General features: G+C 40.5%; 1 protein-coding gene across 2 annotated transcripts in view; it reads right to left on the reverse strand.

The window, feature by feature from the left end:
• Nucleotides 1-109: 109 nt before the first annotated feature.
• The window catches only part of LOC111343514 (dedicator of cytokinesis protein 1), a 48,582-nt gene continuing 26,174 nt past the window's right edge, over nucleotides 110-22,517 (reverse strand). Inside the window, exons 33-60 of one of the 2 annotated variants that reach the window (XM_088732509.1) lie at nucleotides 21,706-21,804; nucleotides 21,324-21,517; nucleotides 20,691-20,766; nucleotides 20,505-20,605; nucleotides 19,272-19,330; nucleotides 18,010-18,081; nucleotides 16,891-16,967; nucleotides 16,443-16,531; nucleotides 15,462-15,560; nucleotides 14,751-14,808; nucleotides 14,099-14,139; nucleotides 13,632-13,722; nucleotides 13,111-13,212; nucleotides 12,653-12,742; nucleotides 10,168-10,272; nucleotides 9,667-9,753; nucleotides 9,039-9,093; nucleotides 8,577-8,658; nucleotides 7,443-7,515; nucleotides 7,258-7,344; nucleotides 6,375-6,551; nucleotides 5,422-5,505; nucleotides 4,829-4,981; nucleotides 4,500-4,594; nucleotides 3,545-3,653; nucleotides 3,071-3,276; nucleotides 2,526-2,793; nucleotides 110-2,044 (exon numbers count right to left, since the gene is read on the reverse strand). In XM_088732509.1, the coding sequence (XP_088588635.1) occupies nucleotides 947-2,044; nucleotides 2,526-2,793; nucleotides 3,071-3,276; nucleotides 3,545-3,653; nucleotides 4,500-4,594; nucleotides 4,829-4,981; nucleotides 5,422-5,505; nucleotides 6,375-6,551; nucleotides 7,258-7,344; nucleotides 7,443-7,515; nucleotides 8,577-8,658; nucleotides 9,039-9,093; nucleotides 9,667-9,753; nucleotides 10,168-10,272; nucleotides 12,653-12,742; nucleotides 13,111-13,212; nucleotides 13,632-13,722; nucleotides 14,099-14,139; nucleotides 14,751-14,808; nucleotides 15,462-15,560; nucleotides 16,443-16,531; nucleotides 16,891-16,967; nucleotides 18,010-18,081; nucleotides 19,272-19,330; nucleotides 20,505-20,605; nucleotides 20,691-20,766; nucleotides 21,324-21,517; nucleotides 21,706-21,804 (3,927 nt within the window). In that variant the 3' untranslated portion in view covers nucleotides 110-946. Of the gene's footprint in view, nucleotides 2,045-2,525; nucleotides 2,794-3,070; nucleotides 3,277-3,544; nucleotides 3,657-4,499; nucleotides 4,595-4,828; nucleotides 4,982-5,421; nucleotides 5,506-6,374; nucleotides 6,552-7,257; nucleotides 7,345-7,442; nucleotides 7,516-8,576; nucleotides 8,659-9,038; nucleotides 9,094-9,666; nucleotides 9,754-10,167; nucleotides 10,273-12,652; nucleotides 12,743-13,110; nucleotides 13,213-13,631; nucleotides 13,723-14,098; nucleotides 14,140-14,750; nucleotides 14,809-15,461; nucleotides 15,561-16,442; nucleotides 16,532-16,890; nucleotides 16,968-18,009; nucleotides 18,082-19,271; nucleotides 19,331-20,504; nucleotides 20,606-20,690; nucleotides 20,767-21,323; nucleotides 21,518-21,705; nucleotides 21,805-22,517 lie in introns of both variants that reach the window. The other variant, XM_088732508.1, reaches the window with a different exon arrangement.

Raw genomic sequence — 22,517 nt, forward strand, 5'->3', positions numbered from 1 at the left:
AGGAAGGGCACCGACGAAGGGGACTTGGGTGGGAGGGACAGTTAAGCATTTCTATCAGTTCAGTGCAGTCATTTTCTGAGTTTTTTAAGAACAAAGGCTGTACAAAACATACACAAAATTGTTAACAACGCTTTGATTTGTTATGCATTATTTTCAGAAAAATACAAACTAAAATATAAAAATAAGCTCCCTTGCTCTTTTGATCATATTGGTAACTTTAATTTCCACAAACTGGATAAAAACATGTTTCAACTTAGAACTCGCACAGTATTCTCAGTAGCCCATTTGCGAATTACCCTTGGCCTCATTTTTAAAACGAGTCCTTGTGCTAATCCTTTCATATGATAATAAGTTTCCATTCACATGCAAATTAAACTCATTTTCACAAGAATGGTTGAGCACGAGGACTCGTTTTGAGAATGAGGCCAAGGGTAATTCGCAAATGGGCTATTTTAAAGTGGTATTTCAAAAAGTAAAAAAAAAAAACCTATATTCAGGGCCAAATGTCACATTACGTATAATTATGGTATTTCTTCTATTTCATTGTGAGGAAATGCTTCTCAACTTTTGTTATGAAAGTTAATTTTGTTACATACTGCGATATCTTGTGGTCAATAACCATTTATCTCTGTACATTATGTGCAGTAATTAACGACCCTTTTACAAAACTGAGGAGGACCCATCCATTTTCGTAGCTAACGGCGTTATACAAACTATGATAATCGTAGATAGGTTGCAATGAGCTAGAAAAAGTACGTGTTTGTTCAAGATGCGTTACTTTCAACTGTTTTCCTACGAAAGCAAAGGAATTGCTTGAACGAATCTAAATGTTAAATTTTAAGGACATCTAGCGAAGAATTCGAGGTAGTAAGTCCACGTAAGGACGCCACTATTCCCAGTAAATTGAGGAAGACAGGTTGAGTTAAATCTCTTTACATGGAAATGGTCATGATCCATTCTTTTCTCCAGGTGGAATGTTTTGCATACTCTCGCTGGCCGCTTTTCGTTTAACTACCGGCGAGTTATCCACTGACCTGGAAGCATAAGGTTTGGGCTTTGGTGGAGGTTCCCTGGCCTGCGAAGGTCTGGGCGGTTTGGGTGGAGGAGGGGATTTAGGACCTTGATCTGATGAAAAACTTGTGGTCCTTCGGGGCTTAATTGGGGGCGGAGTTACCAGCCGTGGACCTTTGTTACCAGCTGAAACATCTGAGCATGATCCAGATAACGAACCCGCTGGTTGACCTGACGACGGGTTCGTCGTGTTCCTCCGTGGGACTGGGACTGGGGTACGGGGTTTCACTGTTTGGTCAACTGATTCCATCTCTGTTGATGACATCACCGTAGACGTCGTCACCGTTGACATCGTTTCGAAAAATGAAAATCTTTCAATCTTTTCAACGGATGAGGAGAAATCTTGAGTTCCTTTGAAAGGAATAAGGGGAGATGTAGAATCGTCCTTCATGGGCGACGTTGCCAGGAGATCTACATTTCGTGGGAGGGATGACGGTAAGGGCGGCGGCGCATCCGTGTTTAATGGGCGCTTTGGTGGAGTTCCCGGGGAAAGGATGTCGCTGTCAAAGGAGGAAGACGCTGAAAAATATTGTGTGCTGTTTGACACCCAGCTAGCTACCGACTCACTGGGCGAGGAAACGTAATCGTAAGGTACTCGTGGAGAAGTCGGTGTCGTTGGCGGTGTTACGTAACTATAGTTATTTGGTCCACTGACACTTGGCCTAGGAGTTGTGAAAGGCCCCGCACGGGGAGTGCCCAGAGATACTGTTGAGCTTGTAGACCCCGATGGAAGAGTTGATCCGCGCGAATCTCGCGTTGACGACCCAACCAGGAGCTTATCAGGAAATTGTTTTTGAGATTTGAAAGCCACTGAAGGGGACATTGGAGACGAGAAATCTGAAGCTGTATCAGAGAAAACTGAAGAAGGGGTTCGACTGGAAGTGGTGCTGGCGTAGCTTTTACGTTTCTCTGGCAGAACAGGAACAGGTTCTGAGTTTGAATCATCTACAGCAAACGCCAAAGTCTCGGGGCGCTTGAATGAAAGAAAAGACAGAACACAATCAGCCAGGAGAAAGATAAGGCCAACACTTGAATATTCTACATTTTCTATGGCGCGGTGATAGGGGCGCTAGTCTTTCACTGGCGTCGCATGTAGACTGGGGTCAATGTTTTTTTTTTTTTCTTCTTCTTGCTCCGAAAACTTTTCTCTCTATTCTACAGCAACAATACCACACCATATCAAGTACCAATGAGACTGGAAATTAGTAGATGAGCCAATTCGAGAATTTCCGCTTTTAAATTCAGTTTAAGAAACGCTGTTGTGAGCCAATTTGCTGTTATTCCACAAAATAATAATCAATTAGCAAGAGACCCACACTGCACAGGTTTCTTAAATACCTGCAATAAACGCATCAGAAAGTGACTTCATCATTCAAGTTGTCGCTAACTTGTTTCCTTCCTTTCAAAGTAGACATTTAGCTTTATACGTTCGTAATAGAAAACCTGTTTCCTACCTTTGCTTTTTCTTGAAACCCTGGTTCGCTATCCAGAGACATTCTAGACACAGATTTCTTGGGAGGTAAAGCGGGAAGATCGACGTCACTAACTGCAGGGGCTTCCTTGGGCTCGTTCCTGGCAACTGCTCCGTTTACAGCGCCATCTCCTGGCAGACCACCGGATGTACGTGTAGGAAGGGGTGGAGCGACTGGCGAGGTGCCGTCTTGTGGACTTGAAAGGAAGACACTTTTACGCTTGGGGGGGAGTGCGGGGGAAGTTTCTCCACTGAAAGGGAATGTAAAATAAAACAAGAGGACTAAAAGAGGACTAAGACCAACAAAGGATTCGTTATCTTAGTAAAGCAAATGTAAAAGGACTGACAAGAAAACGAGAAATCAAAGAAGCTTCTCAGACAAATTGTTTTAGTTGCTTGATGGATAACCGGCTCTACTTGAATATACTTTGAAAAGTTACTTCTTCAATTAGTTCTTCCCTTGTTAGCATTGGTTTTGGATTAACAATTTAAAAATCATTCTAACACTAATGCGGTTGATGGACATACTTGGCTTGAGGTGAGAGTACAGTCCTTAACATTCCCGCTGGGGAAGAACTTCGTTGTTGAAGTTTCTCACTTAGACCCGTTCTTCTACGGACCGTCTCAGGCGAGTGCCCAGAAGTAAGATCTGATTTGGAGCCTTTCTTTGTTGGAACTGGCGGCGAAAATTCATCTATTTCTGAAAGAGCCTCCAAAGATTTAGAACCAGACATCTGCCAGAAAAAGGAAAACAAAAACTTTAGTTACTCGTGTTTCTAAAGTTGTGAAGGGACAAAAACGTTTATTTTGAGGGGTTAATTAGCTACGGTCTCCTCGAAGGAAAGCTGACCTTAAGGATTCAGGTTTTGTTTTCAGCAAAATAACGTCAAGCATACGCAACGACTTTTTTTGACCGATTTTCATTCGATAAATTATATCAAACGAGGCTTCAATTAAGAGTAATTTTGAGACAAAAGTGAGAAACAGTGAATAGTAGTGTACCTTTTTGGACGGAATATCATCGTTGTCATACCACATGCTCTGTCGTGATTGATGCTCACTTAACCGCCTCATTTTTACTGTGGTCCCCGCCGCCGCTGCTGCTGGAACACTTCTGGTCAAAGAAAACCAACGAGGGTAAGTATTGTGAGTAAAAACCTTGCAGTTTCTCCACCCACAAAAGCATAACAACAGTTAAGATCAATCTTTCGAAAATACCAAAAACATATGACAAGGAAGCCAAGCAGAGGTTAGAGACTTTTTAACATTGGCTTGTTCGGGCGATCCAGCAAATGAAGACTTAAAATTTCTTAAAACGGACGCTCCATTACCACTTTTAATCAACTTAATATTTTGTAAACCCTGTCAGGCTGCAGGTAGTTTGCGGTTCGACAAATGACGCTGTAAATTGCAACAAAGGTCGTTTCCGGTACCTTCTCCGAGACATTAAAAAAAGAGACATGAGAATACACTTACTCCCTGCCTACATCCCACGGTAAAAAAGAGACATGAGAATACACTTACTCCCTGCCTACATCCCCCGGTAAAAAAGAGACATGAGAATACACTTACTCCCTGCCTACGTCCGCCGGTAAAAAAGAGACATGAGAATACACTTACTCCCTGCCTACATCCCCCGGTAAAAAAGAGACATGAGAATACACTTACTCCCTGCCTACGTCCGCCGGTAAAAAAAGAGACATGAGAATACACTTACTCCCTGCCTACATCCCCCGGTAAAAAAGAGACATGAGAATACACTTACTCCCTGCCTACATCCCCCGGTAAAAAAGAGACATGAGAATACACTTACTCCCTGCCTACATCCCCCGGTAAAAAAGAGACATGAGAATACACTTACTCCCTGCCTACATCCCCCGGTAAAAAAGAGACATGAGAATACACTTACTCCCTGCCTACATCCCCCGGTAAAAAAGAGACATGAGAATACACTTACTCCCTGCCTACATCCGCCGGTAAGCTTTGTTTTCTTACTGCCTTTGTAAACCCTAAAGTTGACGCTTGAGTCACGGGTCCTGTCGGCAACGGGATCTAGGAAATAAATATTAAATCATAGCTTCAACGAATATAAATTAAAAACAACTTCAAAGCTACAAAGCGAGAACAGTTTCCAACCACTACCAAAAAACTTGTGATATTTGTCAACTAATGTAATCAAAAAAGAAAAAACACCTAACCCACCCCTTCCCTGTGAATATCACCTATGTTTCTCTCCGTTCACGACTTCAATCATCCGTGTCACATAAAATCCTTTGCTTAACCAACCTGGAGATCTTTCGGCCTGGCAGACTTTCTCTCTTCCCCCGCGACACGAGCCTTCATGTCGGCGAAACAAGTCTCCATCTTGTTATGAAACGGTCTCAAGTCCCTGGTTGCTAACTCATCGTGAAGATTCAGACCTCTTTCCAAGATCTTGACCTAAACGAAGGGAAAAAGTTACAAACCACATCTTTGACCAAGCCTTGTCCCAATCTAAGCAGGTGAGATTTAAACACGCCCTTTTATTTCTTGGGTTAGGCCTACCCTACACACTAGCACAGATTGACTGCCCACCAAAAAACATAACTTTTTAAACCGTTAGGCCTACTGATTACAGCAAACCATAAAGAAATCTGAGCTAATCGAAAACGCTGGCATCACAGCTCTTTCCATTCTCAGCGAGATAGTTAGGCACTTATTCTGCGCATGCCTATTGATGCAGTAGAGGACGTAGAGCGTTTCCATAGCCGGTGACAGATGCATTTTCAACTTATCCAGTGTAGTGTAGAAAACGCCAATAAATGGCGGAGGAATATTGCGGTACACAAAAAACCTTGTAGTATTCTGCGTGATTTCGTCGTTTAACATATGAACCTTACCTGATTTTCTATGGCGCGTTTTAGCTCGTCGATGAGTTGCATATCGCCTGAGTTGTTCTTTAAATATTCTGGAGCGAAAAATGCCTAACAAAAATAAGATTTAAAGGGTGAAAGTTTCTAAAAAAACTGTGGTGCTGCGTCGGTGAGAGTAACAAGGTAATTTGGGTATATCAACTAAGTTGAAATTGTAAATTGGCCACCGTAAAGAGTTAAAAAGCTAACGTTTCGAGCGTTAGCCCTTCGCCATTCGCTCTGACGATGGGCTAACGCTCGAAATGTCTACTTTTTAACTCTTTACGGTAGCCATTTTACAATTTCAACTTAGTTGATATAACCACATTAAAGAGAAAATATGACACAATCATTTTCATATCTTCCGATCAACCAAATGCAATAAGCATAAGAATATCGTTTTGGCAAAAGGTCCACGCGTGAAAGATACAATCACTGTCTGTTGTAATGGACCATTCTATAGTTGTGTACTTAATAATAGTCTTTATTTCAGTTCAAAAGATATCAACACATATCCTATGATATAATATATTTAAAACTAAACTAAACCGTATTTAAAAATTAACCTATTTTGAAGCGTTGGGTATTAACTTTGGGGCGAAAGCACCTTTTCCTATGTAGATTTGCATGCAGTATTTTTCTCTTCAGGAACGATGTGTTTAAGAGGGTGCGAGTCCAGCGAGATCACCTTATTAAAAATTTTTCTGTCCTGTGTCTAAGTCTTTGATTGGGGAGTGAGGCTGAAGGTGACCTTGTCGTGAGAGAGACCAGTATCGAGTTAGCACGATAACAATAGTAATTTACATTTGAAAAGCAGCTACCTTTGCTTCATAGTAAGGTCACCCTTAAACTCACTCCTGTTCAAAGGCTTGGCATTCGAGCACGCACCTGTTAAATGCCCTAATCTAACTGTATCTAAAACGGACAATTTTTCAACGTACCTCTTCATACTTGGCTATACCTCCCATCACAGCAGCATCGATGATACCGTTGAGTATCATGCTCAGCGGGTTGATACTCTGACTCCTATCTGAGGACAGATTAGTGATGATCCTATCGAGCTCTCTATTCTTGGATTCCACAGTTTCAACTGCATTGAGAAGGGGGCTGATTTCAACCTGAAAAGGCATGGGAAAGGTCAAATCATATTGAAAAAAAAAATTAGAAAACATATTTTTGGAAAAGGAACACGATTGTCTTTCACACGAGTACCGAGGTTGTATTGACTTTTCCAACACGAGACAAACCCAGTAATTGAGTACTTTCTAAAACCCATGTGGCTTCAAATTATAAGAAAAAATATTATTGCTCTTTCGTCTTCCAGCGACTAAAAGTCCATTTCATTAATATTGGATTAGCTTTCATTTTTGAAGTATGGAATAGGTAACGAAATTGAGGGCAGGTCTCCAATAACTACTGCAGATTAACCCGGTTTCTGTGGCATAAAGAGACCAGATATATATTTTTTCTGCCATGAATGGCATGATAACCCATCACCGGGCCACCCCCTGTGTATTGCAAGGGTTCTCTGACAGTTTGTGGATACCCGTTTATTCTCCTGGGTATACCACGAAATTTGAAAGAGTTAAGTGTCTCGCCCAAGAACACAACCCGAAGACACGATCAGAGCTCAAACCCAGACTTCTCGACCCAGAGTCTAGCGCGCTGACCACCTAGCCATCGAACCTTCCACGTTGTTGGAACAAACAATATATCAAATCTTATCTCTTAATTTTTTGCTTGTCTTTGTAGAGCAGTGCATCGTTTAAAATAGATAAAGTACCTTACGAGCACAACGCAGCCCGTTGTCGCCACAACACTTACGCTTTCTGAAGATGTGATTTGAAACCATCGAAGAATTCCAGGCAGAGGTGAACCGATCGTATAGGTCGTTCTTTCTAACCATAAGTTCTAGAACAAGAAAATCACAAAGATTACGACACACATTGTAAAGTGCTGCAACTCCTGCAGAAAAACACAAAGTAGTAGTGTACAGTTATGTCTCTTACCGCAAAGTCCTCCGAACCTGGACGCAAAGGTCTTGAGTTGGTGAATCTTCTGACATCGTTCACCCGGTAATAACTTCAAAATCAAATGAATCAATCAAATCGTGAATTAGGCGTTTACACATGACTTCACGGCCACCATATTGGTTTAACAAAACAACACGATAGCAGCCATGTTAAGGAGCCAAAGCAATCCTGTGGAATGAGAACTCTTCCTGCAACCTCGTTATTTTGTTCCTATAATTTACAAACCGTTTCTAATCTATCGAGCAATACACTCGGATAGACGCCGCAGCTAAAGATGTGGAACTCATTCGGTTAATACAACCACAAAACGAGTGGGGTAGACCTTAATCCAAAAACAAAATTTTCTAGTCCGAAATCTCTCTAATGCCCTTTTCTTTTCTTGCTATTCTCCATTGTGACGAAATGATTGGAAGACAGCATGGTTCTCCCAACCAGTAGACCGCAAACAGAATGGATACGCCTGCGGAACTTTCGATAAAAAGTGTCTTGACTAAGCGCTCAAGATCTACTGAACACCATAGTTTCATCCTTGCACAATTGACGAAATTCAGTTGTATACAGTAGTAGTTCCATAGCCCATTGCAGAAACGTGAGAGGACTGGGACGAGTTTCTTATATTGATTACATTGAAAATCTGAACATTTCAACCGAAATGTTACTGAATGAAAAGCTACCCAGTCAAGTTTGAGAGTTTTCAGCGGAGAAGTGTCCAAACCGGAACCTTGTAAAAGTTGCAAAAATTCCATAGAAACCCTTAAAATTTTTAGGCCTGTCTACCCAATCCATACAAACTCTCTATTTTAGGTGACATTTGAAGAGCTGTCATTTTGCCATTTTCCTCCTCTAAATATTTCTATTCTTGCTTAAGACTCTCAAATTTAGTTGATCTTTCATTTGAATATCTTAGTTTTTCAAACAAACGGAAAACAACCACACTCTTTCCCAGTCCTCTCACGTTTCTGCAATGGGCAATTGTGAGGTTGCAGTTTGTGCTGGTTGTCTCATTTTTGTCGATATCTGCGCTGGGCGGTATTGAGCGATAGTTTGATGATTGAAAGTTTTCGCAATGAGCCTTGCTTTATATAGAAGATACTAAATCAACGCACTCACCCTGAAATTTTATCATCGACGACTTTGCCAGCGAAACGTGCTTCGTGTTCTGAGATAGGAATCACTCGGCAACACTGCAAATCTGGAAATAGTCAAGGTAACAAGTTCAAAACAATACCGGGCTTCATCCATCCCAAGTGAAGTTTTTATGTCAAGCTTGTTACCAGGCCCTCACTATTTCGCCCATGAGAAATTTCGAGGCCTTGCACAAGCGAGAAAGCAAGAGGTCTGCAAGGGTCCAGCAATAGTTTGAGACCCCCGTTGACCTCTCGCCAGCTCGCTTTGCTTAAGGCTTCGCCCACTCTCGCAAATGAAGGAATGCCCCTGCCCCAGGGCTCATAATAAGGACCTACTCGCTAGCTAAGTGACATCCATGTAAACACTGTTATCAAATCACTGCTGTTGGTTATAAACTGGATTAATTTGTATTTATCATTCACTGAACCATAAATCAGAGCATACATTGCTTGTCAGACTCCAAGATGTCGTCCTCTGGCGGTGTATTTTTGTCCATCATCTGAAACAGAGACCAAATGATACAATGCCATGAAAACCAAACGACTTTGAAAACTTCTGCCCTCAGATGGGCTCAACACGAACACGTTCTCAAAATGTGAATAAAGTGCCCTAACTCTTTCACCCCTAACAGTGACTGGCTTCTAATTTCTCCTTACAATATCACGCCTTGAATCAAACATAAAGGTCGTGAGAGTAAAGGAAATCATCACCAATTTAGGAAGCTCACGACTGTCAAACAAATTATCTTTGTCAGTACTAGAGGTATTGTTAATTTAAAGAGAACTGTGTGGAAAAAATTAAATACCATGTTAAAAGGTCGAGGGTGAGCAGATATGGGCTGCAAAACATGGTATAGTTTTTGGGATCATAAATATTTAACAGGGTATTCAATTTTGTTATTCAGCGCCCCGAAAAGTGTATAAACTTAAGGGTTTGCGGTTTAGGTGCGATACGGTCAACATGCAACGTATGGGAACTACGCGTGGGAGATTGGGAAATCCTGTCAGTAATAAAGGATATTTTCTTCCATACGTTCACTCTACCAAACTTATCAAAGCAAGCAAGCACCTACCTGAGCATCAGGGAACTGTGCCTTCAGTCTCTGGTTAAAGGAGCCGATTCTCTCGTATTCATGACCTCGGTAAACAAAAGCCTCATTCTGAAGAGAAAAAACAAAATCACGAAATTATCAAACAACACCGTGCATAGTTTTTTTTCCCGTTAACCCTTCCTCGCGTTCTTCAGTAAGGGGTGAGAGGAAAGTATAGGGGAAAGGTGGCTTCTCAGAAACATTTCTGTAGCAGATTTGCAAACAGATTTAATATTTTGGCCCTCCAAATCATGATTAAAATACAACTTCTCTTGACAATATTGATACATCATTCAGCAAAAAGGAAACGAGTTAAACGAATCGGGTAGAGGACATCATCTTGATAGAACACCGAATTGTCTCAACAAAATAACAATGAAAGCCTAGCGGGATGAGCTGTTCCAAGGAATAATTACTGAGCATCTCTTGATCATTTGGAGTTAATTTGTAACTAAACTACAAACATTAAACGGGTTTTCTCACCCTTACTGATGATGGAAAGCCTTTGCCGTAGAATCCGACTCTAAAGTATTCAGATTCCGCCCGAACCTGGGTCATGATGTTGTCGAAGAACTTGGCCTGTTTTTTCTATTTAAATAAAAACAACAAAGTTCACAAAGATGAATTATCATTTAGGGAGGCTGGATATAGCTTCTTTGGCGTGCGCAGACTGGGTTCTAGTTTACACGGGACTTTTAAAAGTTGCAAAAAAAACACAAACAAACAAACATGGCCGCCGCGGTTAGGTCAGAATCATTTTTTCATCTGCCTAGTAGACTATGTTTTACGTCTCTAGGTAGGCTGCCTACACTTTCTTCTAACTTTATTAGTAGTGTGTTTCAAAAACGGAAGGCTGCAACATTCTAAAGTGACCAAAATACGCGTGAATCCGGCCGCGAACACGATCGCGATCGTCGGAGCTATTTACCCATATCGTGGCTGGTTTCCGGAACACTAAATAGGTGCTGCCTACATGCAATATCAGCAGCTAAGCTTCTCGTGTAAACAAGTCACTGTCAAAACTGTGAATAATGTGAGGACTTTGCTCAAAGAGAATGTTCCAGTACACTCCTGAGCGAATGTCTTCAATCTATTACCACTTTCCTTTCCAGCAGTACGCATTGTCACACCGTTTTAATTGGCCATAATTCTTCAGGTGTCGACACTCCTACGATGTGCTGGAAATTCAAATAAAGAAACATTATCGTCGAAGAAAGTATTTTTCGCCGATAGCCTTACACTCATCAAAACATTCGCTAAAGATGGTAACGCTCTTCTCAATCCTGACGGAAAACCATGTAAAAGCAATCTCCCTTCTGTGTATCAAGCTGTTTTTTATGAAGATTTCAACGCAGACGATGCTTTGGAAGATGTACGTGCTATCCACTGTGTCCTCTTTCAATCCCCGTTGCACCTAACAAGTGCTGACATTGTAAACAAGAGCATGTGAAATCCGCTTCCTTCGCTTTCGTAGACATAGACTTTCTTGACGGACGCCACGAACGCATGTAAACTTTCAAAGACAAGCTCCATTCACAGGGCGATAACGGGTTCGTCATAAAAGAAAACATCATTCAGAAAATTGCAGAAAGCGGTATGTGTTACGATGACTTAAAAGATCTTTACAACAACGGTGGGAAGGAAGCACTGGTCTCCATTCTTAGCAAATCGCCAACCACATCGCGTCAATCAGCTCCAAGAGGAAAAAAATATCCCTACACTTTGCACAAAATAATCCAGCACTTTGCAGGAAAATAGAGCAGCAGCCATTTCCAGGCGCAATCCACCCAGAAGGTGAACCTCTCTTAGCAAAATAAAGGTCAGTAGAAGAGCGCGAAGGACGTTCGGCGAAGAAGGGGTCCAAAACCTTGTGGCGTCCGTGGCAAGTGTCGTGGCGTGACACAAATGTTGCGCATGCGCAATTGCCCATCTTGTCGAGTCCAAATTTTCGGAAATTTGAAACGTTAGACTTACCTATTTCCGTTTCCGCTCGGTGAATTTTTTTTAATTTTTTGCACGTTAACTTTGAACGGCGCTGCGCGTGTCTTACAAAAATTCAAAAAAATTCTGTCAGAGGGAAAAAAAGTTAACGATGAATTCTAAAAAAGGCCTCTTTTCCTTAAACTTTCTGACAGAATTTTTTTAAACTTAACAGTCAAGCAGACCAAGACAGTCAAAGGACGCATGCAAAATCTAAAATAAATTCACCATCCAGTTTTTAAGAAAATTCAAGTCAAGTCTATTTTGGACCCAACATTGCAAGCCAGCAACGTTGCCATGGCAACGAATTTTTCATTATATTTACAACAAACTGATTCTTCAATAATATCTTTATTTCAGGGGAAAACGTGATCGCGATTCGTTAAAGCTAAGCTTCGTAACTTTAGTTTAAAGATCTTGCATCAGAAAAGTGAAAAACTATATCCAGCCTCTTTAAGAGAGTAGTTCATATTGTTTTTTATTGAATCTTCTTATTTTGCAATAATGCGGAATGCATCGAGAATATTGCACGTGATCGAAATGCACCAATCACGTCTGTTGAAAACAATCCAATCACAGCGGAGCATTAAGTGACATGTCAGCACAGTCAGTCCCACTGAATGACACACTTACAGCATAAGTCGAAACATCGCCATCCACATCGGCAGTGACCAGGCGCGTAGCGTCCTCTACGCATATACGCACGTGCGTACTTGAAGTGACCAGAAAAATTTGAAAACAGTGTTGTGTTTGCGCCAAGTTTGCTCAAAATAAGGGCAAGACGCTTTGTTCCTTGCTTGTATTCACACAACTATTTCAAAAAGAAATAAAGAACGTAGTATTTTTCGCTCAGTTTACTTTGGTTTCTAGATCATATGTACTTGTGCGTACTTGAAAAAATGACCACGTTACGCGCCTGGTGACTACATCGTAAGACAAACAACAGGACTTTATAATCATAATAATTAATGAATAAATGGTTACTCACCAAAATGTCCCCAAGTTTAACGTAATCGCACAACAGCAACTCATATTGTTCCGTCAACTCTTTGCACAGTTCAATCGCCTTCTCCCACGTCTGAGAGGAAACAAAATACAGACAAAGTGACTCTTTACAGAACAAAAGACCTGAGCCAAGGTGCTATTGTAAGCGACTGAAGTGTCGTGTCCCAAAGAGCAAAAAAAAACTTCTATTTTGGAAAACATTGTGAAATGCAAACTGATGTACTACGAAGAGTATTGTTAATATTTTATTACGAATGAAATGTAAACGAAGTTTACAGCCTTCACGACTCACTGTGGGAACAGTAAAAAGTAGAATGTAAAAATGTACATCTTCTGTTGGACACAGATTAAGTGAAGAGCTCGGGTTTTTGAGTGCTTGTGAGCAGACCTGGGTTTACCGTTTGTAGTCAACTAGTCGAATTTCACCATGTGTTTATATACCTTTCCTTTGTCCAGGAAGTCAATAGCGTCTAAATATAACTTTTCCTTGAGCTGGAAGTCTTTTAAAGTGTCGGGGGAATCTTCAGGTAGCGTCTCAGGCCACTAGTGGAAGCAAGGACAAATGTTAGAATTAAAAACAACAACAACAACAACAGCAACATGTAAGAAAAGCCAGTTACCCTTTTAGTTCCTTAATTGAGCCTCGTCATTAAGTGCTTTTTTTACTGGTTGTCACAAAACCACATCCACAGCAATAAGAACAGCCAATAAGATTAAAGGCAAATATTACAAAGAGCCAATCTAGGCTTTTTACAAGTGAACGGCTTGAAGGGCGCCAAAACACAGGTGGTTCAGTCACTGTTGGCGTAAGTGTTACACATCAGTGATCGGTTGACAAGTTCGCTCGTGTTTCAATAGCAAATCACAAATTAATTAAAGCAAAGCCAGAAATATTGCTGATTACTGTCGACACTCAATCGAAGACTGCTCTACTAGGGTTTTTTTAAAACTCTTTTCATCACCTTAAGTAACTCAGCGTGTTTCAAGACGGTAAAACCAGCTTCTGTGAAGTTCTCTATCGCAATGTGAAGATCACAAAGTCTGTTTATACACCTGCACGAAAATGAAAGAACTTAGTTTCAAAGACAGTTGAAAGCAAACTTGGGCGATTATTTGGAAGGCCAAGACATTGCTATGAAATAATCAAGTTCGAGAGAACCACAAAAATGCGGATTCGTTTACCACTTCAAAAAATCCACTACAAAGGAAGAAAGGTCTTAGCTGATACAGGTTTTAAAGGGGGTACGTTTCGAAAGAAACTGTGGTGCTGCGTCGGTGGGGGTATTACAAGATAATTTGGTTTTATCAACTGAGTTGATAACGTAAATTTGCCAATGCAAAGAATTTCTATAGCTGACAATTTCGCGCGCCAGCCCTTTATGAGAACATCGTTCAAGATATCTTAGTGACGTATGCAAGATATACTCACCTAATATACATGTCTTCACGACCAATCTTCTGGTAAAATTCCTGAAATTGGAAACACCACCAACTTGGTTTATTGCTTGGAATGGAGGGCGATTTTTTTCCTTTTTAAAATGAGTTTAGGAAATAGGGCTTTGTCGTGTTGCACAGAGAAACGTCTTTGGGACGCTTCACTCGCTTTTTCTCTCTAAGTCGTGAACTAAATCTTGGGGTATTTCTCATGGCTTATTACAAGCAATCGACTGGGAAATTGTAGTGGGACGGAAACAGTAGCGAGTAGGCAAGAAAAAAAAACAGCCTTCCTTTGTTGGCACTTTGTTTCGCGCCTTAATTGAAAGCGTGAAGGAAGCTGATCATGCACCGTCCTTCCCGTAAAGGTTTATAACATAACCAAAGTAAAGCGCGCGCTCTGATTGGTCAATTAATGATAGTGTACGCTGTGGTGTTTATCATTTGTTAATTAAAAATAGAGAGTTGGTGGAAGGTTTTCGCCCGAACGCAACTAACAAGCTCTCGGTTGTTGAAGCAGTTCATGTTTTAAACAGCTCATCTTCCCTGCATCCTTTAGATAAAACTACAGTACAAGCGAACTAATACAGCTGAAGGATCTTCTTACCAGCTTTCCCGATGTAGCTCAACTATTGTTAGTTTCTTACCAGCAGATTTACAAGACAGCTCATTTTCTGTTCTCTATCATCTTGACCGGACACCCTCCTGTCGAGGAAATGAAATACCGACGAGTATTGCTTTCAATTCCAAGAACGACTCATGGGTCATAAGTAAATTGACGACTCTCTATATTCTTCCATCCGATATATTGCAATAGTCCTTTTTACAGTTGTGGGCTTGGTGGCTAAGCCTTTGAACAGGAGTGCGGCTAAGGGTGACCCTGTTGTGATAGAGACCTGTATCTACTTAGCATGATAAAAAAGAAATTTGCATTTGAAAAGCAGCAACATCTCTATCATAACAAGGTCATCCTTAGCCTCACTCCTGTTCAAAGGCTTGGCCACCAAGCCCACAACTGTAAAAAGGACTATTGTCTCATAGAACTCACTATACTTCTTTCAGTCCTGCCTCGAGAGAATTCCTATTTGCTTACACCACACTTCAACAAGCGTGAATGGAATAATTCTTTGATAAAATTTTATCAAATCCTGAACGTTTGGATATTTAGAGCCTTTTCTCAGCTCCGGGCAACAGTTGATATAATGCATTTCCATATATGGTCACTCGGATATGAGTTGACAACCGTAGTTGAGTTCACCGATCAGAAAACCAGAAATGCAATATTCGGAGTTAAAAATTTTTTCAAATCAATTAACGAAATGGCAGGAGATTACTATAACAATACTTGGGCGAACTACCTGTACTCCAGCAGCAACTCCAGGAGATCTGTAACCCGATTCACAAATGCTAAGCCTTCTTCACGAAACAGTAGCCCCTCTTCAAACTTTTCTGTTAGACTATGAAAACAATAATAAGATGCAAATAAATCATTGTTTCAATAATGAATATCTATATAAACTGATTGTTCGACAGAATTAAGAGACACGCCTAAGCTATTAAAACAGAGATTTTCAAAATGATCGCTAAAAAGATTCTATCAGTTTGAGAACAAAACAGTGCCTATACTGAAAATCATACATGTGAATTGCGGTTTCAATCGCTTTCATACAGTGCTTATACTCGCAATAACAGTCATGTCAAGGTCTCGGGAAACACCGTACTTACTTTAACTTCAATAAGCAAGGTGATAAAAAAGCTTTTTAACGAGTAGAAGCGTTTTTCCGACTGAAAATGGAAAGCCCGTTATTTTACAATCAATGGAGCCACATATTTCTGTATTAGCTGGTTATCTAACGTAAGGAATTGTTTCTCTGGTGTTAACTATAGGTACTCTCGACACTATCCACACTATCCACACTATCCACACTATCCACACTATCCGCACTATCCACACTATCCGCACTATCCACACTATCCACACTATCCACACTATCCACACTATCCACACTATCCGCACTATCCGCACTATCCACACTATCCACACTATCCGCACTATCCACACTATCCACACTATCCGCACTATCCGCACTATCCGCACTATCCGCACTATCCGCACTATCCGCACTATCCACACTATCCACAGTATCCACAGTATCCACACTATCCACACTATCCACACTATCCACACTATCCACACTATCCACACTATCCACACTATCCACACTATCCACACTATCCACAAGCATCAATGCTTAGATAAAACGTTTGGGATAACTGGAGATGGTCTAGAACTACAGCTAAAAATTGTTTGAAAACTTGCCCGAAGTTTGGTGCCTTACATTTGTTTGAAGAGTTTCTTGTATTCCCTGTCGCCTTTCTTATCCACACTGACAAGTCGATCGAGTTCGTTTACAATTTTGGTTTCCACCTTAATGCAAAACAAAAAGGAAAACACAACAGGATGTCAGTTATCCAAATACCACACTGCGCAAGTCACAAAACCGTTGCTTAAGGAGATTTTTTGTTCTGAACTTGGTAAATTCGTTGTACACTACTTGGGTAGTAGTGAAAAAAATTCAGGTCTGTAGGGAACTAAGTAGGGTTAAGTAGTGCTAAGTTTCATTTGAAATCTGTTATTTTCGTATATTTCATAAACAATGCCCTTAGTCTGGACGGTCGTGAAAATGAAAGACACTTTAATCTCATTATTTTCTGTTTCTGTGACAGTAAGTAAAACTCTTGTAAATAACCTAAAACGTTATTGTTGTCGAAAATCACTTATCATACCATGGTGGCCACGCCTTTGGAATTGAGTTCACATTCAACCATGTCAAAAAATATAGGTAACGTAGCTTTACGTAATTCTGAAAAATACAGAGAAAACAAAACAAAACAAAACAAGACGATTTAAATAAATAGGTAGACATATGTTTTAATACGGAGCCAAGAAACAAACGACAAATAAATCAACATCATTCGTCCGTCTTTGAATTTTTTTTTCTAGGCACATTTGGTCGAAATAGACTAAGTGACACAAGTCAAGCCGCTAATACCTCCAGTTCCATTCACCAGTTGACAAATTTTGTATTTCCCTTATGTAATGCAGTGAACATACTATCAATATTTCTACATCAAAATAATTAATATCATGCTTGAAACCTTCATATATGTGCACGGCTTTTAGTCTTGGGTCATTTCTCAGCCGTCTTTTCATATCGAAACGAGTAATCGCAAAGCGAGTGCGGGAGAACCACTGCGGAGTGCGAAAACAAGTGTTCGTTCACTTCTCCGCTGCTCCAGGTTCTTCTCGCGAACTGAACAATGATCTGAGAGCGAAATCAAATTATAACATAACCAAAGTAAAGCGCGCGCTCTGATTGGTCAATTTAGCGTCCCCCATTTGCCCATGGGTGTACGCTGCTGACGTGAGCAAATGCAAAGACTATTTTTCCGCGCGCGCTTGTTTTTTCTGGTCACGAAAGATTTGTTAAATAAAAGGGAACTCTTTAACTACAATGTATCAATGTTATGTTATAAAACAAATGGTAAACACCACAGCGTACACTATTGAGTTATGGATGCACTTGGGAGGTTTGCTAAGCACTCAAGAAGCTAGAGTCGCTCTCGGCTGTCGCCTCGAGCGACTCTTACGCTTCTTTCGTGCTTAGCAACCTCCCGCGTGCATCCATAACTCAATAGTGTACGCTGTGGTGTTTACCATTTGTTAAATCTGTGGACAGACTTAGTAATTTTAGGACAATTTCTGTTTAGCTTCATTCTCTTTTATGAGGTTGTCCTAAAAATAAAACTGTACTCGTTTTCCTTCGTTAAAAAACAAATTGACATCGAGGAAAACATTTCTGCACAATCAATTCGGTTTGCAAAGGAAAAAATAGTCTGCCTAACCTGTCTCAGGAACCAGAGTCATTTCCAAGAAAGGACAAACCATGCTCAGCATGAAATGCTTCTGAAAGGAACCTGTCAAATGATTACGTGACGAAATTCAAAGACGTTTCCAACAGAAAAGGTAGTCAACGATAAATAGCTGAACTATCATATGAGCTCAAACAGGAATTCCGTGTTTTTAGCGCCAACTCCCTGCCGTAAAGACACGGCTGACACTTGCTTTTACTTTCTTTCAGTCAGTTACTTAGAACCTGCAGGCAAGTCACCACAAGACGGTTCTTCGTCTGTTAAGACAAAAACTAATTTTATTTACCACAATGTTAGCATTGCACAGTCAAGTTCGACCACTAGAGGACCAACGAGTGCAAGGCACCACCACGTGCGACACAAGACCAGACGACGACACAAAGAGCTTTGTGCACTAGTAATAATCTTTTTGATGCGTACGCAGGTTCTTTATCATACACTGCTGACCATAGCCATGCTGAACATGGGACGTTCGGTTTATCCCAGAAGACTACAATATCTAACCATCTGCGAAAGTCATCGCAAAGGCGGTACATTTTCTTCAGTTATTCTGAGACCTTGAGAATTGGTCCCGCGCCTCCCGCATGACAATCTGGTGCTTTGCAGCTTTTGTTTAGTCACGTTACGCAACATTGCGTCAAGACGAGGTATTGCGTGACACACCAAACAACAGGTATGACTAATACTACCCAGATAGTATCGTATATGATAAATATTTCCATGCAAATTGTGTTTAAACACGAAGGCGCGCTATAAAAGGAGCCTTAGTTCCCACTGGACCATTTGTCAATCAACCGTCGTGTGATGTAGAACTCTTAGAGTCAAGTCAGCTTGAGCTACAGCTACTCCAAAGCAGTGAACAGCGGGCGCATTCCTCAAAATTGTTTTATGTCTTCATTACAATACAAGAATTTTTGAGATTTGTATTTCCTTTCTCCAATGGAAACTGTCTTTATCTGAACCGGTAAATTTGAGATCGAAGTAGGTGGTTCGCACGTTACCTCATGCCACCATGATGGTGGAAGTAAATTCCTTTTGTTCGTCTACCAGCATTCAAATTTGACCCGCACACGTCAACGGTGAGTGACAAATGAGCGCAGGTCTTCACAGGGAAGTCTTCCTTATATAGCGCGCCTTCGTGTTTAAGTCAATTGTTTCGTGGTCTTCGCTTTTTTTGGCCTGTGTTACGAAGCTGTGTATCAGGTCACACTTCATTTCAAGATCACAAAACTTACCAAGACTCTGCCACATCTGAACAATCTCAAACCCCATCACCTGCCTCATGTCACCGTACCTGACAATGAAAGAAAACAGAAATATATTTACTAGAGTATCAAATAAGTTTAGCTTAACACATATTATGCACTGTAAACATCCTCGTCCCCCACCGGGGCCTCACTTATTTCAGGGGACTCCGTGCAAGAGTTGGGAGAGGCGAGCTTATTGGAGATGGGAGCTTAAAAGAGAAAGAGGGCTAGTTAGAATATTTCTGTGGTGTTAAAATGGAAGTCATCATTTTCTTCTAATTTTCGCCACATGTTTAAGGAATAGAACATATTTTTCGGGCTCTATAACGTGATAAAGCCACTTGGGATGCCTTCGGCTCGTGATTTATAAGCTCTCCTCATGTTCTCCCTACATCCCAAGAGGCTTTATCACGTTTTATAGTTCCCCACTAAACTTTCTCCGGTTCTTATTGGTTTAAATCGATCACGTGACGCGATAGTGTTCATCCGTGGAGAGACACTATCAGCCCATAGTGCCCGCCCGCGGAAAATACCCGGATGGATAGTGCCCGTCCGCGGAAAATACCTGGATTGATGGTACTCATCCGTGAAAAGTTTTGAATAGTTTGACGGCCGCGAAGTTAGGCAGATCGGAAAAACAGTAACTTTTCAATTCTGACAGGTATAACGTATTATTTAGCCAATGTACGGTTGCGAATTATTGACATTTGTGACAAGCTGTTGGCGCGGAAGAAAATTTAGTGGTGAACAATGAAAACAATAGAGTGTTTATGTCTCGGAACTATCGGTCTGATAGTTGCCACTTGGAAATTTGATGTTCTTAAAAATAGCATATTTGTTTTAAGAACATCAAATTTCCGCGGGGCAACTATCAGCCGATAGTTCCTCGACAGAAACACTGTATTGTTTCAATAGAGCCCGGGAAAATGTGTTCTGTTGCTTTTATGACATAACTAGTTGTCACCGATCAAATGCGCGCTCTAAAACCTGATAAAGCATCCGCTTGAAAACTGAGTTGACCAATCAGACGATGCCTACTATGTTCTTTATGTTACGAATTGAAATAAATGAACAATATGCATTTCTTTGGTTGAAAACCTACGAAATGAGAAACGGGAACTATTACAGCCTTTCGTATATATTTAGTACTAAAACGCCATAACGCTGAAATGAATAGAAACTATACAAATAGAGCACGGCAAGTCATGTGAAAACACTGACCTGTCGATGATCTTGTTCCTCTTGACTTCAGTGAAGTTTTCCAGTTGAAGGTGAGATTGAGTAAGGAAAGACACCGCTAGATTAAAGTAGTGATTCCACAACTGTGAAAATAAAGGTAATAAAAAAATATTAGTAAAGATAAAACTAAAAAATAAACGAGCTATGCGTCAGTCCTACAGCTCTCACCTGATAGTCGAAGTTGTCTCCTGAAAAGTTATCAATCAGGGCTTGTGAAAAGTTCTGAGTAGCCCTCAGAATCACACTGAAAAAAGAAAAAAAAACAGTTTTGAAATGTTATTGGGGAATCGGGTTGAATTTTGTCAGAGGAGGAATAATAATAATAATAATAATAATAATAATAATAATAATAATAGTAATAACGACCTTATTTAAGGAGGGTAACACACGACAGTAATTCAACTGATGAACTAATGGCCCTCACTACACTAGGAATACACTAGGAAAACGAGGAATATGGAAGAAAAGAACACTACACATGAATCTGTTGGCGAGCTAAAGAACGAGAAGATAAACAGAAAATTAGGGACACTGTCCTTGCTTGGAAATGTCCCTTGATCTTTCCCTAAAGATGTGATTTCGGCGTTGACTCACAATCAACATTGGTATAGGGGGGGGCACTATGGGACATAGCCAATCAGGTTGAAGGAGTTTATACCACGTGGTATAAATTAACCAATCGTATGGCGGGATCTAAAATGCAACTTTTCTGAATACAAAGAGGATTTCTTTAACGGTTGCATTATACCCAACGTGCGATAAATTTCTTTATTTGAAGATGATGATGATGACACTGCTCACCTGTTCCCCAAGATAATGATTACAATCCAGTCCCTGAGGAAGATTCCTCGCTTTACAATTTCAATGAACACAACAAAGACATTCACCAGGAAATCTTTGAGTTCTTTGTTGTCCTTGAACTCCTTCAGATACCGACTGTAATGTTTCTCTTTCATAATCAGCAACAGGTTTGTTAATACAGCCAGAAGATGCCTCTGAAAGTAAAAAGAAAACGAGTGATGTTAAGAAAAAATATGTAAACCAAAACAAATGACACCATTCGATTGGAGCAAGTGTAATTTAAATCATTTCTGCCTTGAGCAGATCTTACGTCCCACTTACATCTTACCAGAGTTAACCTACCGCAAGAAATTATCCAATAGTTTTCTGCGTGTCAACTTACCGCAAGCTCACTTGATCTGTCTACGGTCATCACCGCTTGGAACACAGGTTGAAGTAAGGTTCTCACCACAAGATAAACGTCATCTTCAGTTGCACCTTCCTAGAGGTAAGGTAAAGGTAGGGTAAACTTTATTTGATAAGTAGGTTGAGATTGTTTAGCAGCCGAAGGGCTGATGTGGACCTACTATACACAATCAAAATTTGACAAACACAAAAGATATTAACAAAAGAATAAAATCTTTGCACAGGGAGAAAACAATATATATACATGCAAAAAAATGAGATTTACAAGAGCCTAACTGAAATAATAATAATACCAGAAAATAAAATGCTTAAAAGTATATAAAATCATCTTTTTTGCGGTGATCAACGTCGCTTCCTTGCTAAAAGAATAGATATTAAAAACAATCGTGTTAACCTTTTAACTCTCAAGATCTGACTGTAAATTCTCCTCTCTAGCTGCTGCACATTTCCTTACAAATTAGCTATGAGAATTTGGTGTTAGATCAGGATAAGAACTTCTACCTGATAAGTTTGAGTACTCTCATTACCTGTTTGCTGGATAATATATGGAAATTAAAGGGAGACGTTTCATGTGAATCATTTCTGGGAGTTAAAGGGTGAATAAGCCACGGACATGAGCGAAGATCTTTTCGGAGGACAGAGAGTAGTTTGCGATCAACCATGTCTATCCCCAGATTCAGAAACGTTAACAGGAATGGAAGGAAGGAGTGATGAAGTCATGGATGGAAGGAGTGAATTTTGGGTCGAAACAACAACTCGGGCATTCTTTCAGCTATTTTCTGAGTTACA

This window comes from Stylophora pistillata, chromosome 9 (genome assembly GCF_964205215.1).
Source record: "Stylophora pistillata chromosome 9, jaStyPist1.2, whole genome shotgun sequence".
Lineage (NCBI taxonomy): Eukaryota > Metazoa > Cnidaria > Anthozoa > Scleractinia > Pocilloporidae > Stylophora > Stylophora pistillata.